Source organism: Panthera uncia, chromosome E1 (assembly GCF_023721935.1).
Source record: "Panthera uncia isolate 11264 chromosome E1, Puncia_PCG_1.0, whole genome shotgun sequence".
Lineage (NCBI taxonomy): Eukaryota > Metazoa > Chordata > Mammalia > Carnivora > Felidae > Panthera > Panthera uncia.
The window spans coordinates 40,287,930-40,304,269 of record NC_064814.1 but is presented as its reverse complement, the minus strand read 5'-3'; the positions used below and the strand labels follow the sequence as shown (position 1 = coordinate 40,304,269).

Here is a 16,340-nt window from a genome sequence, read left to right as displayed (position 1 = left end):
TTTTCCCTTCTGTGAAACATACTCATACTCCGTTCACAAGTACAGTGTTTAGGTCTAAGATCTTCTACTGTTTCTTCTTAAGAAATCTGCAAGCCTGTTCACTATTTGAATTTTATCATACTGTAAACATTTGTCAGCTTCAAATATGGTACTTCTAGTACGGTCACTTTTTTATTATGGCATGCTGTAAGAGATGAATTACAGTTATAAGATCTGTGTTACGTACTTAATCCTTACTGGCTTCCTTTGGGTTAAGTTAGGTATGTTGTTATAATTGGGAAACTAAAGAAATAGTAATACACATATCTGACCCAGGTATCTTAGCCATCAGCGGAACATGCTGTGGCTAGTATGGTACTTAGTATTCACTCTGTTTTGTCCCTTATGGCAGTTTGTTGTAGTTTCCTTATGGGTAGCTCCCGTACTGAGAATGACAGGACCTCTTCCTACCAAGAGGCTGGATAAGTTGTTCTCTCCAACACATTTGAAAATTTATTTAAGCAATCTCTTGAAGAATTGTCATAGTTTGCTCATACTATGTACTTGTAAAAGTATTGCCATTCGTTTGGCAATAAACGTAGTGTTTTTGAGGAAAAAAAAAAGAATGTCTATTTTCGTCGACTAGTTTCAGAACGGACACATTTAGTACCTGTGTAAAACACTATAATTTTTACCAACTACATGATGTCTAGTTTTTAGTGCGTATTTAATTTGAAAGTGTATCTTCAACTTTTATATTAAAATGAATACATTTTTATATTATGAAAGTCACTAAATCATGAGTTAAAATCACATTATTTTATAAGATGCACCTGGTACCATGGTACAATTTCAACAGCTATTAAAGTAATGTAGTAGTTTGGATCAGGTGTTATATGGGATGCATTTCTCTTTTGTTAGTTTCTGACAGGATATTATGGGGTCAGGAGAGTTAGTAGGACCTTTATCTCATTGCATTTTGTGATTATTCAGCCTTTGTCTCTTTAAGCCGATTAATACAAGCTGTGTAAATTAGTAAATAAATGGAGATCAAGCTCTATTGATTGCTTGGGCAAGTCAAATGACTGAATTGACCAGAGTTTAAAGAATCCATTATATAACCAAACTAAAATTTGATCATTTGTTAGGTAGGAATGAGCTTATGTAGAGTGAGGGTTGAGGGAATAGCAGTATCAACCGTACTTTCCAAAGAGAGTAGTATTTCTTCCCTCACAGCTTTGGGGTCCCTTCCTAAATAGAGTTCAGTATTCAAGTTGTGTGTCGTAAGTTGATTGTACAATTTACTACCCAGTAAATAGAGTTTCGTAACCCATAGTTGTAGGTTAAAGTGATATAACTTGATGCTGCTGCCTAAAATACTCTGACGATTATGGGTGAAGAAATTAAAAGTTGAGAATTTAACGAGCTTAGTTTTGAGTGAGAAGGAACCTGGGATTAGGATATGAAGCTCTTAAATCCTCCGCCTGTGTTAATTCAGTCATTCTGAATTCACATTCACGTGTCTCCTCTGCAGTGGGAGTGTCATAAACTGGATGCCTGTGTAATAACCTATGTGTTAAGTGGTCCCGTATGGCTTGCATAATCTCCATACATAGTGAACATTCATTTTTGTCCTGACCAATAGACTTTATAGTTTTATTCATTTTAGTAATACAGTAATTTTTTTTTTTTAAGTTTGTTTATTTGAGAGAGAGGGCATGCACAGGAGGGGCAGAGAGGGCGGGGGAGGAGAGAGAATCCCAAGCAGGCTTCACGCTGTCAGTACAAGGAGCTGGATGTGGGGCTCAAACTCACGAACCTGTGAGATCATGACCTGAGCTGCAATCAAGAGTCGGATGCTTAACTGACTGAGCCACCCAGGCATCCCCATAATATAGTAATTAATTTTAAAGTTACATTAGACACTATTCAAATAAAATAGTCACTAGAAACTAGAATCAGAGCTAAATGGGCGAAACTGACAGAGATATTTACATAAAATAATTACATCTAAACAATATTTAGCTATGAGCAGTTTGTCCTTGTGGTAATCATTAGTCTTTTCATGTATTATACCATCATTGCATATCAATTTAAGGTTATAGGTTTACTAATAGCTTTATCTCATTTACTAATTTTATGTTGTACCAATCACTGTTGTTTGTAGGCATATAAGTGATGGTTTGCCGCATAGTCCTTCAACATTGTGTTGAACCACTAATCTTTCTTAAAACTTTGATAATAGCATTCTTATGTGGGAGAATATATACTATAAATGCATATGTTTCTGAAATGTGTAAAAGTTAAACTTAAAAAAAAAAAAAGAAAAAGATTGGCTACAGAATTAGCTTTCTAAAGACTCTTTGTTTTTCAGATTCATTGGCTTATCAGTGAGAAAAGATAGTCTCCTATGCCCATGCACATGAAGTGGCAGTTTGTCTCATGTTCATTATTATATTTTAAAATACATGTATGGTTCGGTGTTTGAATTAAAGATCTTATTTGAAGACTTTGGAAATCATGGTGTGTGTTTGCATGGTCCTAGAAAATTTTTCACGGAAGGCTAAAACCTAAGACTACAGTGTTAACCAGAGCATGTAACTCATGCATATTTATACTTTTCTTCTCTTATGGTCTCTGTTTTTCTCTAGTCTGCGTTGGATTGGTGGCCTAAGATCGATGCTGTATATTGTCACTCAGTCGAGCTTCGAAACATGTTTGGTGAAACGCTTCATAAAGCAGTGCAGGGTTGTGGAGCACACCCAGCAATACGAATGGCACCGGTAAGAGGAATCGTGAATTTTGAATTCCCCCTTCTTCCTATTGCGTTTTCAGTGTCTCTATCCTATTCCTGTTTTTTTGATTATTTTAGAAAATCAAATGAGTCCTTCCTTTTCTATAAGTATAGTGATATGTTGCATCCTGCAGTATTGTTGCAATGCTAGCTAATGGTGTTTGTTTTTCACGATTTCAGTGAGTCGAACTTGTTTTTCTTAGAGAAATTTTCCCACAAAATGCTGTTAAAAATCTTAATTTCTTTTTCTTTCGTTCTCCTTTTTTTTTTTTCCCCTTACTTTCTTTTTGCTGTAACTTTTCCTTACGAATCAAAATATTTTGGTTTGCTCTTCATCTTTGGGGATGAGTAGGGAAGCTGACTCCTGGGTTAGAGTGAATGTTTCTACACCGTTTTTGCCCACTGGATGCTGGACACTGCACATAGGAAATTAGAAATAAAATGAAACATTTTTATCTAAAATAAAATATTTCAAATTTCAGCAAATGTGCTATCATTCAGCAAATGATAGGCACTTTGATATTGAAGTTCATGTTTAAACTTAGTAAAAAGAGTCTTTTCAAATGAGGTATTCTAACAGATTAGTATTCTTAAATGGAATTTTAAAACTCATATGGAACCAATTGAAACAGACAGTTACAGGATCATAGAAGTCATTTCTTGGTATTTATGTATAGCAAGAGTATTCTACATGGCAACTCTTGACATTGATTGGTGGTGCTTTGTCTTCTGCTTCTTATTTTCTATTCTTATTGGCTGTTGTCGCTCACATGATCAGATGCCAACCAGTCACTGTTTTGCATGGCAGTGGGCTTCTGTGGCTGTAAGTATGATCCATTGTAACTACCTCAGAAGAGTCCTTGGTTTCTTTGACTTTTCTGTGTATAGTTACTGTTACAGTCACATCATGTCATTTCAAATGAAAACGTAGCATGTTTCTACCTATTGGAAAAACATTTTTTGGTAAAAATTGGTAAAAAATTTTTTCTGGTAAGTTAGCCATTTCACACTTATAATTTAAATAGCTTTCTCCTCTTTTCCTAAGTTTCCTTAGTCAATAAAATATTTTGGTTCAATACAATTGTAGTTCACTCTTATCCAGTTGTCAGTAGTTGTTTCTGAGGATTATTTATCTCAGATGTTCAAATAGAGAAGTTTGCTATACTGAATACTTTAGGATTATTTAGTCTAAGAAATTATAGCCAAAGAACATGGAAATTATGTTTTATTCAATAAAATAAATAAAACACAAACTATTTTTAGTTGACTTTTTGTGATGCCAAGTACTTAATTTTTTAAAAAGTTGAAAATTTCAATCTAAGTTAATTGGAGGTAAACATAAATAATAGCTACTTAAATGTTAAATAACTAGACATCGTTTTACAAGTTGTCTTGGAAAATGACTTAAAATAATTTTTTAACCATTCATTCTAGATATCCTATAGTAAATAGAACTTTGACTTTTTAAAATTTCTAATTCTTCGGGCAGAAAGTTAATGGCCTTCAATAGTAGAAACTGGTAGAAAGTTAATAGTCCCTTCCACTTTAACTTCAGTATCCACTTTACCAGCCATCTGCAATTTCACTTCCTGTGCATGAGGACTGAAAGAAAGTGAAACGAAATTAGTCCTTTGAACAAAGACAAAATTTGACTGGTAGTCTGAAAATGTTCCCTACATTTAGAAGTTATTTTACATCTTAGCCTTACTTATTAACTGATTCCAGGAGCAACATACTGTAGTACTGAAAGTTCATAAAAACCACAGCTAGACTTCTTTTGGTCCAAGGACACCTATGATAAGAATTGAGTTTTTATTTCCTATTATTCTCTGAAAGTGTCAGTATACATTTGATTTGTGAAATCATTCTTAAGCTGTTTACTTTCATATCATTATATATGAAATTTTGTGTGTATGTATGTGTATGAATATGTACTATATGTGTATATGAAGTTATACATAGTGGCTGAAGGAGGGTTTTCTGCCTGATATTCTTACCGGGAAAATTAATTAACAAATTTAATCTGAAATAATTTTTTAGAATAATAAAATTTTACTATTGAGATGATCTTTAAGGTGAATCTTTTCCCTTTTAAACCTGGTGCCGTGAACAGTCAGACAGTAAATGTGGAAATTCTGAGCTCTCTGACAAGCTGCCGGGCATAGTGTTAACACCAGGGAAGCGTGATGAGCTAAAAAGACAAGGCACTTACCCTCACAGAGATGCCAGTCTTGTAGCTCTTGCTTGAGCACTTCTTCTTCTTCTTTTTTTTTTTTTTTTTTAACGTTTATTTATTTTTGAGACAGACAGAGACAGAACATGAACAGGGGAGGAGCAGAGAGAGAGGGAGACACAGAATCTGAAACGGGCTCCAGGCTCTGAGCTGTCAGCACAGAGCCTGACGCGGGGCTCGAACTCACAGACCGTGAGATCATGACCTGAGCCGAAGTCGGACGCTTAACCGACCAAGCCACCCAGGCGCCCCGCTTGAGCACTTCTAGTAAAGAGCTCACCACAGGTGGCCCTCAAGCCTGAAACATAGGAAATTTGTAATAAGTGGTTTAAATGTGTGACATCAGGGTTTCTCAACCTTGGCACTGTTGGCATTTTTAAATGTTGTAGGAGACGGTTGTAAGGGACTATCCTGTGTTCTGTAGAATGTTCAGCAGCATTTCTAGCCTCTACCACTACATGCCAGTAACACCACCCCGCTGGCTGCTGGTCTTGAAAAGCAAAAATGTCTCCAGACATTTCCAGTTATCCCTTGGGAGACAAAACTGCCCCCAGTTGAAAACCGCTGTGTTAACATGATATGTTCAGTGCGTTGTCCTCATTTGCATTGCCCCAGATGTTGTGTCTGCTTCTTCCATAGAACAGCACTGCAGATATTTCAGTAAAGTTATCTTGAACTCCTGAGGTTTCTTTTTTTAAATATGATTTTAGAATTGGGAGGGGTTTAATTATTTCAGCTTTCTTTAAAAGCTTGTGGGCGTGTGTGTGTGTGTGTTTGTGTGTGCATGTGCGCATGCGTGCTGTTTGATCTGTTTTTACCGCTGAGGAAACTGAGGCACATAAAATGTTTAGTGAATGACAGATAGTCATGATTAGTGAATAATTGCCATTCTTTCCAGTGCCTGTCCAGTTCTTTAGCTGTCTTACCTCATTAGTGCATTAGTTTGATCAAAGCAGGAGCTCCATCTGGCTTGTCCAGCACTGGGTTCCTGGCCCCCCAGAACGCTATCTGGCACGTAGTAGGCATTTAGTGCATATGTGTTGAATGAGTGAAGTAATTTCTTTCCTGATTTGCTTTTAAACCTCTCCTCTTCTGCTTCTCTTCTGGAAAGGACTCAAGCTAACATTTTTTTTTTTTTCCAATTAAAATGACATATGAAGATCTGCTTTTAGTGTTGCAGATGTGGTATAATTGAAGAATACCATTAACCTGCTGTGTCTGCATATCGTGTTTCTACTAATAATATAGTCTAAGATTACATTGTTTTCTTAGATTGAGCTCTTCATCACTTAAACTCTTTAGCCTTAACATACACACAATGGGCCATAGTTTCTCCATTTTATACTTTGGTAATATTTTTAAAAGTTTGAAATATTTTTCTTAGCACTAATCGTTTACTGTTTTAAAACTTGGGTAGCCTATTAATGATAGCTGTATGAGTTTTCACAAATATGTGTGATTACTGCACATTTTGCTTCTAAAGGAGATATGCTCTTACGTGCCTGTAATTTAGTCATAGTCTTAAATAAGGTGACAAATGGTTTGGGCCCTTAATAGACAGCTGCATACTCTGATTAATGAATTTATTCCTGGGCGCGACTGCTTCTCTTCTTTGGCCAAAGTGCGTGTACTATGTTGGATTCTTACTAATATCTGCAGGATGGAAGGTCAATAAATTAATGGATGGATAATTTTTTTTTTGTTTACATTTCTGGTTAAAAATGTATTTCTTCTTTAGCATGCTGTTCCGCCTTTTATAGAACCCCCTAATGTCCATTAATTAAAAGGTATTTGAATTGAAAACTTTATTTAACCTTTTCAAGTCAGTGCTGGAACAGAATTTATATGCTGATTCCTGAGATGAAGAAATGACACAATTAAACTATTATTTACTGTTAGAAAAATGATTACCAAGTAAAAGATAATTGTTAAATCTGTTAATTGTTCTCTGATCTGTGTTCCTGTGTACTTGGTTGTGTCAGGGAAGAACAGTTGCACTTAGTTACATCTTAGTAAATATTTGTTCCATGAGAGTTGATCACCTTGATCTAAGGTGTTAGCATGACTTAGAATGAAAGAATAAAGTTTAATGGGAGCAAACGGTAAAAACAGAATTGATTAAATGCATTTGGTAAGATATTTGCTGTGGGAATATAAATATGCAAGCAAACAGTATTTCTGAGTTTTGCTATTTCCTTTCTATATTGATATTCTTGAGCATTGATGTGGATGTTAGGTAGTAGTTCTTCCCCTTTGAGGACCAGAACCCTTCAGTGTCCTCAGGCATACTAACAAATGCGTCTTACACTTAGACGTGGAGAATTGTGGCTGTGTGTTACAGATGTGCATCTCTGCTTTTTACCTTTGAAGGACAGCCTATTTACTTGGACATTTTTATTATGTGTTCATAGCTGCTGAATATCCTGTTATCTGTATATTTGCGATTTTTCCTAAGAAGCCATACAGGTACCCAACAGGCATATGAAAACATGCTCAACGTCACTAAACATCAAGGAAGTGCAAATCAGAGCCACAATGACATATCACCTCACACTAGTCAGACTGATTAGAAAAAAGACAAGAAATGACAGGTGTTGGCAAGGATGTGGAGAAAAGGGAACCCTTGTTCATTGTTGGTCACGATGTAAATTGGTTCAGCCTATGGAAAATGGTATGGAGGTTTTTCAGAAAATTAAAAATAGAGATATTATACAGTCCAGTATCTCCACTCCTAGGTATTTATTTGAAGAAAGCAAAACACTGATTTGAAAAGACATGCACTGCTATGTTTGTAGTAACATTATTTGCCATAGCAAGATATGGAAGCAACCTAAGTGTCCATTGATAGATGAGTGGGTAAGAAGATGTAGTTGTGTGTGTGTATACACACACACACACACACACACACACACACACTCTGGAATATTATTCAGCCATAAAAAAAGAATGAAATGTTGCCATTTGCAACAACATGGATGGACCTAGGGGGTATTATGCTAAGTGAAATAAGTCAGAGAAAGACAAATATCATATGATTTTAGTTGTATGTGGAATCTAAAAAACAAAACAGACTGATAGGTACAGAGAACAAACTGATGGTTGGCAGATGGGACGACAGTGGAGTGATCAACGAAACAAGTGAAGGGGATTAAGAGATACTTTCAGTTATAAAATAAGTAAGACTTGCTGGAATACACAGCATAAGGAATATAATCAATAATATTGTAACCACTTTCTATGGTGGCAGATGGTAACTAGACTTACTGTGGTGACCATTTTGTAATGTATATAAATATTAAATCACTATGCTATACACCTAAAACTAGACATATTTTTAAACTAAAAGTATTAATAAAGGCATATGTGTCAAAACTAGATATTTTATGTCCTTTTAAAGAAAAGGGGGAAATGATTTATAACAATAGAAAGAGGTGGTTTTGTATCCAGAATATAATTGTTGAATTTTTCATTGAGTAACATGCATAATTATGGTATCAGCACAGCATCTACCGCAGTATCTCTGTAATTGAAGCACATTTTTCATGATTTATCTTTGTCAAAGGCTTCTTTCTTTGTTTTATCAATGTTCTTCAGGCAAAATACATGCATTCTGTAACTCAAGAGAGATGGAATGCCATTGAAGGAAAAAGCAGAACTTACCATTGAACTATTAAGTACAGAGACTGACCATATAGCATATTTCATCAATTCTAAGAAGCACTTTAGTTTTTAACATTTCTGAAATTGGGAACACATCTTATTTGGTGTCTTAGAGTTGACAGTGGTTTTTCATTTCTTGTGGTACATTAATGATGCATCTTAGTTAAATTAATGTCATAGATTCTCTGAAATATTTGTGTGTGTTTGTGTGGGATAAATGTTAAATGAATTGCTCAAAGGATGTATTTGTGAGAGCTATAGACTAAATATTTTATCCCTAATGTGTCTACAGTTTGGAAAATTGTTCTACATAGGAGTCAACTTGATATTACAGTGTTTAGTATTTTAAGGAATTTTCATTTAAACTTTATTAAATACATTATATAAGAATAATATGAATGTTACAAAAATAGTTTCCATTTGTTTTTTATTTAAATTGAATTTTTTAATTTTTATTTTTAAAATATAATTTATTGACAAATTGGTTTCCATACAACACCCAATGCTCATCCCAAGTGCCTTCCTCAATGCCCATCACCCACTTTCCCCTCTCTCTTACCCCCCCATAAACCCTCAGTTTGTTTTCAGAAATTTTATTTTATTTTAGAGAGAGTGAGAGAGCACGGGGGAGAGGGACAGAGGGCGAGAGAGCAAGAGAGAATCCTTCCAGAGGGCGAGAGAGGAAAAGAGAGAGAATCCTTAGCAGGCTTCTTGCTCAGCGCAGAACCCAATGTGGGGCTCGATCCTACAACCCTGGCTGGGATCATGACCTGAGCTGAAATCAAGAGTTGGTCACTTAACCAACTGAGCCACCCAGGCACTGTCCCAATTTTCATTTGTTTTTTAAGCTTAATAATATTAACCTTATACTTACTCAGATGTTTCTACTCTTACCATACATACATCTGTGGTATATAAAATGTCTGCTTTTTCAAAGCTTTTTAATAATAGATTTATTTTTAAAAAGTTAGATAGCTATTTTCGTTAACCTGATATCTGATTCTTACAAGGTGATGACATGTTTTTGTTTTTATTTGTAGAGTCTTACATTTAAAGAAAAAGTAACAAGCCTTAAATTTAAAGAAAAACCTACAGACCTGGAGACAAGAAGCTATAAGTATCTTCTCCTGTCCATGGTGAAACTCATTCATGCGGATCCAAAGCTCTTGCTTTGTGTAAGTATTTTATACGAGAGGTCTTGAAATTACTACAATAACTTAATTTGGTTTAAGTGAAATGCCAAGACCTTGGAGATCATTATTAGCTAAATAACACTCACTGACCCTTTCTGCTCATGCTTGAAACCTAAGACACCTGTAAGAAAACTAACTTAGAAGTTACATTTCTCTGATACCAATATAATTAGATCAGATTTCTTACCCTTTTCCTCAGTTTTCCTTGTCATTAAACTAGCATGTTTTTGTGAGATCTTCTTTCTTTACTCTGTTACCAGGTTTGTGTTATTTAGACATTATGCTGGGGTGGTGGTGGAGGTAATGAAGCAACCATAAATCCGAGTGCTTTCTCGTGGTCGTAGTTGGTTTTTAAGTATCCAGTTGCTATTGCCAAACCCTTTATTTTTTTTTTTATTTCCCTTTCTTCCTGTCATCAACCTATTATCACTGGCTTTGCCTGGAAATACTGTATTGGAAGGAGAAGGAGATGGGAATGGGTATGGTTAGCACTTAATTTTTATCCTAACTGCTTTTGCAGCCTCAGATGGCATTCCTGAGGGCAATACTGTGGCACACAGTAGTTGGGAACTAACAAGGTAAATGAGTGATAGTTACGTGAAGTGGTTAAAAGCATGGGCTCTAGAGACAGACTAGTTATGTGATTTGGGTGACTTAACCTCTCTTAGTTTTCTCATAATGATAATAATAGTACCTATCTCAGATTGTTAAGCTTGAGATAGTACACTCATTGCTTTTAGGAATAACGTTTAATAAATGCATAATAAGCACTAAATAAATGTTAACTATTATTATTATTAATAATAAAATGCAGTTGACATCAATATTAATGTTATTAATGCCCCAAGTATGACAGTTATGTATTGTGAAGGTCATAGGATAACATGTTTAAGCTTTGTTGAAGTTTCTCCAGTCTCTGGAGAGCAGCATCCAGAAAAATTTCTTGCTGTTTTGTTTAGCAGTAGGTTTTATAAGTGCTAAGGTGCTTTCAAATTACTACATATAGGAGTTCATAATTTGATGTCCGTATTTTCAAGAGTTCTGTGAACCCCTTCAATGAAAAAAAAGTGTAATGAGTGTTTTTTTCTGCAGAGAAATGAGAGGGGAGAGACACACACACAGAATTTCTAAAGGGATTAATAATGCCAAAGGAAGGCCTGTGATATTTTGAACTCTTTGAGAAGCCCATCCAAATTTGGGAGTCTAGTAGAATAAATTGTTAGAATTAGGCATGGAAAATTTCACAAAATCTTACCAGGGAGACAGTAAAAGTAATCAAATCCTCTTTCTCCTCATGTCTTTGTGTGTAGCACAAGTTATTTGTGGTAATATTTCATCATACATTTAATAGAGGACCAGCTCTCTGCATGGCTATAATTCAGGGTAAAGAATGCACCAAAGTCATGAGTGCCGTCAGTGTTAAGTATTCCATTATTCAAAGAACAAGAACTTGGTCTTTTCCAAGATTGGAATTTAGTAAGCAGAGTCCATTTAAAATTGAAATTATTCTCTTTGCTGCCATCTAGTGGTTAGGCAACTTTTCTCAGCGTAACCAAAGGTAAGTTAAAGTAGATTCACTGTATACTTAATTATTTTCTATTTAAATCTTAGTAAATAGGAGAAATGTAGGAGTAACTTAAGTGATGTCAGTCATGGTATTTTTAAAGTAACACAATTTAATATCTTTCATCTCTACCTTAATCCATATTACTCTCATGTTGTCTAGCCTCCTCTAATTGTCCAGCTAACATCCTCTCCTACCTCCCTCTAAACATTTCTTTGCACCAAAGGTCTGGTGATCTCTTTAAAAAGCGAATCTTATCATGCCTTTTGTCCAGCTTAAAATGTGTTAGTTGAAATTGCTCTTGGAATAAAGACCTTTTGGTCTCCAAAGAGATCTACAGGGGCATGCAGAGTCTGACTCCTACCTGCCCCTTCTGCCACATCTAGCATTATATTTTTCTTTCTTTTTTCTGTAGTCATGATGGTCTGTTCATTCCATCTTACCACATTCCTTCATACCTGCCCCTGCTGTTTCTTCTGCTTATGATACACTTCTCTTTCCTCTTTACAATAGTAATTCCTGCTAATTTTGAGCTGTGATCACTGCCCTAAGGAAGCCTCCATGAAATTGTGCCACATTTCTCTATCACGGTGCTCATAGCAGCTTGTAGCTTCCTAGTTCTTATCTCATTTGCAGTTTTACAGTTGTTGGCCTGGTTATTTTATTGATGTTTGTTTTTCCCACCAGATTACATGTTCCAAGAGGGTAGGAAACACTTTTTAAAAAATATTTATTTATTTATTTTGAGAGAGAGAGTGTGCATGCATGCACAGGGGAGGGGGGAGAGAGAGAGAGAGACAGAGAGAGAGAGACAGAGAGAGAGACAGATTGACAGACACCCAAGCAGGCTCCATACTCAGTGCAGAGCCCAATGTGGGGCTCAGTCTCACAAACCATGAGATCATGACCTGAGCTGAAATCAAGAGTTGGATGCTCAACTGACTGAGCCACCCAGGTGCCCCAGAAACACATCTTTTCAACTTGTTATGTCTTTGGTATTCAATAAATGTTACTGAGTTATTTGTGAACGAATATAAATTTTATAAAGTAGGCTAACAGTTGTGAATTATACTCCGGGATGAGGGCTTACCTTAATCATTATGGCGGGAAAGAATCTAGTTAGCAAAAGAAAATAGGGACACAGGTTGTATTGGTCTCACTTAAATGAGCCATATGTTCGTGAAGTGTAAATAGATGCATCCAAGCTACAGGAAGCATTTTAGTCTCTTAAGGTAGACATGTGCATTTATGTACCCCGTGGATGTGCTTTGCTTAGTACCCAACGTTTTTCCACAATGAAGCAGACTGCAGTGTGGGTATCTGGAGGTGTGGATTCCAGCCTTGGACGGCCTAGAGCGGTCCTTTCTACCAGACCGGACCTGTTCTTTGCCTTTGAGTGCAGTCATTTGTAAGATTAAAACCAGTAAGCTCCAAACCAGAGGTGTAGTATTTAGCCATTGTAGTGTTGGTGAAAAAAATTACCTGCTCCTTATATATAAGGTATAATTTCTTAATTAAAAAGCTAATACTTAGTTTTTGTTTTCTTTTAATCAGAATTTTCTCTGGACATTATTCACATGAAGGAACAGTATAGATGTAGATTAAGCGACTCCTTAACAAAAGCAGTTCTGACTTTTAAAAAATTCCCCAATTATTTTATCGAGATATACACACACCATTAAATTCACTATTTTAAAGTGTACAATTTACTGGTTTTACTACTTTTACAAGATTCTGCAGCATTACCACTATCTAATTCTAGAACATTTCTAGAACATTGTCATAACCCTAAAAAGAAGCTTAGTGTACCCATCAGCATTCACTCTCCATTCCCTTTTCTCTCTGGCCCCTGTTAGGTGATAGATACATTTTTTTAAAATTGAAGCTTGCTTTTTTTTCCTTGCAGAATCCAAGGAAACAGGGGCCTGAAACCCAAGGCAGTACAGCGGAATTAATTACAGGGCTCGTCCAGCTGGTCCCTCAGTCACACATGCCAGAGATCGCACAGGAGGCAATGGAGGTAAGGGGAAATGAATTCTGGGCTCTTGAAGGAAAGCTTGTAAATGTATATGTTCTTCATGTTTCTTTGGTGTGTGGTGTCTACGATAGATGTCATTTCTGGACATCTGTCAGAGAGAGATGGCATTTCTAGAAGTGTGTTTGTGTCTGTGTGCTGTTTTATGAACTCTGGAGAAGGAAAAGGTTTAATTGCTGTATGTCTCATGTAGCAACAATGTTGTGCAAATTATGATGCTTAATTTAAACCCTCAAATTTTTCTAATTGCAGCTGGCCTTTTGGAATTTTTTAAAAATATGTATTGAATTTTAAATTTGCATCTAATTCACATACCATAAAGTTTACTATTTTAAAGTGTGCAATGCAGTGTTTTTCAGTATATTCACAAGGTTGTGCAGCCATCACCACTAATCCTGAAACATTTTCGTTACTCCAAAATAAACCCTGCCACTCTGCATTCTCCTGTTACCCCAGTCACTGGCAACCACTAATCCCTTTCCTGTCTTCATAGATTTGCTTATTCTAGCCATTTCATATAAATAGACTCATGAAATATGCGGCTTTTTGAGTCTGGCTTCTTTCATTTAACATGTTTTCGAGGTTCCTCCATGGTATAGCCTGTGTCAATACTTCATTCTTTTTTATTGCCAAATAATATTCCAGTGTGTACACATAGGGCCTTCTGTTTATTCATTAGCTGATCACATTTGGTATTGTTTGTGCTTTTTGGCTATTATGAATAATGCTGCTATGAACATTTGTGTAAAAGTTTTTTTGTGGATATATTGCCAGTGGAATTGGTGGGTCATATGGTAACTGTGTAACTTTTTGAGTGACCAAACTATTTCCCAAAGCGACTGTATCCTTTTATATTCCCATTAGCAGTGTATGTGGGTCTTATTTCTACATCCTTGCCAATACTTGTTATTGTCTGTGTTTTGGATTATAGCCATCCTAATGGGTGTGAACAGAGTTGACTTAAAAAAAATTGTTTTTATGTTGATTGCTAAATATGGTTTTAATTTAAATCAATTTTATTGAGGTGTAATTTACATGTAATAAAATCATACAAGATTTAGAATATTTCTAGTTACCCTGGAAAGTTCTCATGTGTCTTATGATCCCTGTGCCAAAGACTACTGGTCTGATTTCTGTCATAGATCAGTTTTGCCAGTTGTGGAAGTTCATCTCAGTGAAATCTTAGACTATATATTCCTTTTTGTCTGGCCTCTTTGACTCCCAAGTGTTTGAGATTTGTTCATGATATTACATGTGTTAGTTACTTCTTTTTTTTTTTAATTTTAAAAAAATTTTTGTATTGTTGGTAGGTATTCCGTTTGAGATGAAAGCAGTTTATTCACTTGTTAATGGCCAGTTAGGCGAACATATCCATCATTGAGAGTTATCTTGTGCGTCTCAGTATTTCCTTCCTTCCTTCCTCCTCTTTTGTCCCTGTCTGCTCCCCTGCTTCCCTTGCAACCATTGATCTGCTTTCTGTTATAGGTTAATATGCATTTTATATACATGGAGTTATAAACTGTATACTCTTTTTGTCTATCTTCTTTAACTCTGCATAGTCATCGTAAATTCATCTGGGTTGCTGCATGTATCAATAGTCCCTTTAAAAAAAAAACACATTCCTTTTTATCACTATATAGTATTCCATTGTGTGGCTGTAGCATAATTTATTTATCCATTTACTTGTTGATATTTGTGTTGTTTCTAGTTTTGGGCTATTACAAATAAAACTTCTAGGAACATGTGTGTACAAATTTATGTGTAGGCATATGCTTTTATTTCTCTCTGGTGAATACCAAAGAGTGCAAAAATCTTACTCTGTGGTCTTTATGAGAGACACAGGTTAAGTATAAAGACACCAGAAGTTCGATAGTCCAAGGGTAGGAAAATATGCTACACAAACAGAACTCAAGAAAGCTGGAGTAACATACAGAGTTTAAAGCAAGAAGCATTACTGGAGATAACATGGGACATCTCATGATTACAAAGGTGTCCAATCTATCCAGAATGTAAAACTATATGAATCTAAAAACAAAGCTTAAAAATATATAAAAATATATGGAGTAAAAGTAGAGATAGACAAATCTAGTTTTAATCGGATGCTTGAGCACACTTTTCTCAATCTGATAGAATAAACAAGTCAAAAAGATAGTAAGGACGGAAGACTTGAACAACATAATTATCAGATACAAACTGTGTGACATACATTGAATGTGACACTCAGTAAATGCACTTTCTTTTCAAGTATGCATGGAACATTCAATGTATCCTGAGCATAAAGTGTAAGTCTCAACAAATTCTAAACAATTGAAATCATTCAGAGTTTTTTTGTGACTACAGTATAATTAACTTAGAAATCAATAATAAAAAGTTTTATGAAATATCAAATGACTATGTTTTCATTCATACTCTGCCAGCAGGAATGTAAATTAGTACAACTACCATTAAAAATTGTTTTGCAGTATCTACAAAGTGAACATGTGATCTAGCGATCCTATATGCTTGCCAAAAGACACATACAAAAATATTAATGGCAGTATAATTTGTAACAGCCGCCCCCCCAAAAAAAACCTAGAAATACCTCAAATATATCTCTATAGAACAGATAATTTTGGTTATATTCATTCCATTGATTACAACAATGAAAAGAGAATGGGCTACTATTGCTAAATGCAGAGCATGGATGAATCAGTATCACAAACATAATGTTCAGTGAGAACAGCCAAACACAAAAGGGAACATACTGTGTGATTCCCTTTATATAAATGACAAGCAGGCAAAGGTAATCTGTGGCAGTAGAAGTCAGAACGGTGACTCCCTTTGTTAAGGAGTAATGACTGAAGGGAACATGCAAAGGGCTTCTAGGCACTGACAGTGTTGGT

The 16,340-nt window shown here is 35.5% G+C and overlaps 1 protein-coding gene across 6 annotated transcripts in view; it reads left to right on the top strand.

Moving 5' to 3' along the window:
- NF1 (neurofibromin 1) overlaps nt 1–16,340 on the top strand; it is a 248,161-nt gene that overhangs the window by 84,030 nt on the left and 147,791 nt on the right. For all 6 annotated transcript variants that reach the window (XM_049637864.1, XM_049637863.1, XM_049637858.1 and 3 more), the window contains exons 12-14: nt 2,631–2,762; nt 9,707–9,841; nt 13,330–13,443. In XM_049637864.1, coding sequence (XP_049493821.1) covers nt 2,631–2,762; nt 9,707–9,841; nt 13,330–13,443 — 381 coding nt within the window. The remainder of the gene's footprint in view (nt 1–2,630; nt 2,763–9,706; nt 9,842–13,329; nt 13,444–16,340) is intronic.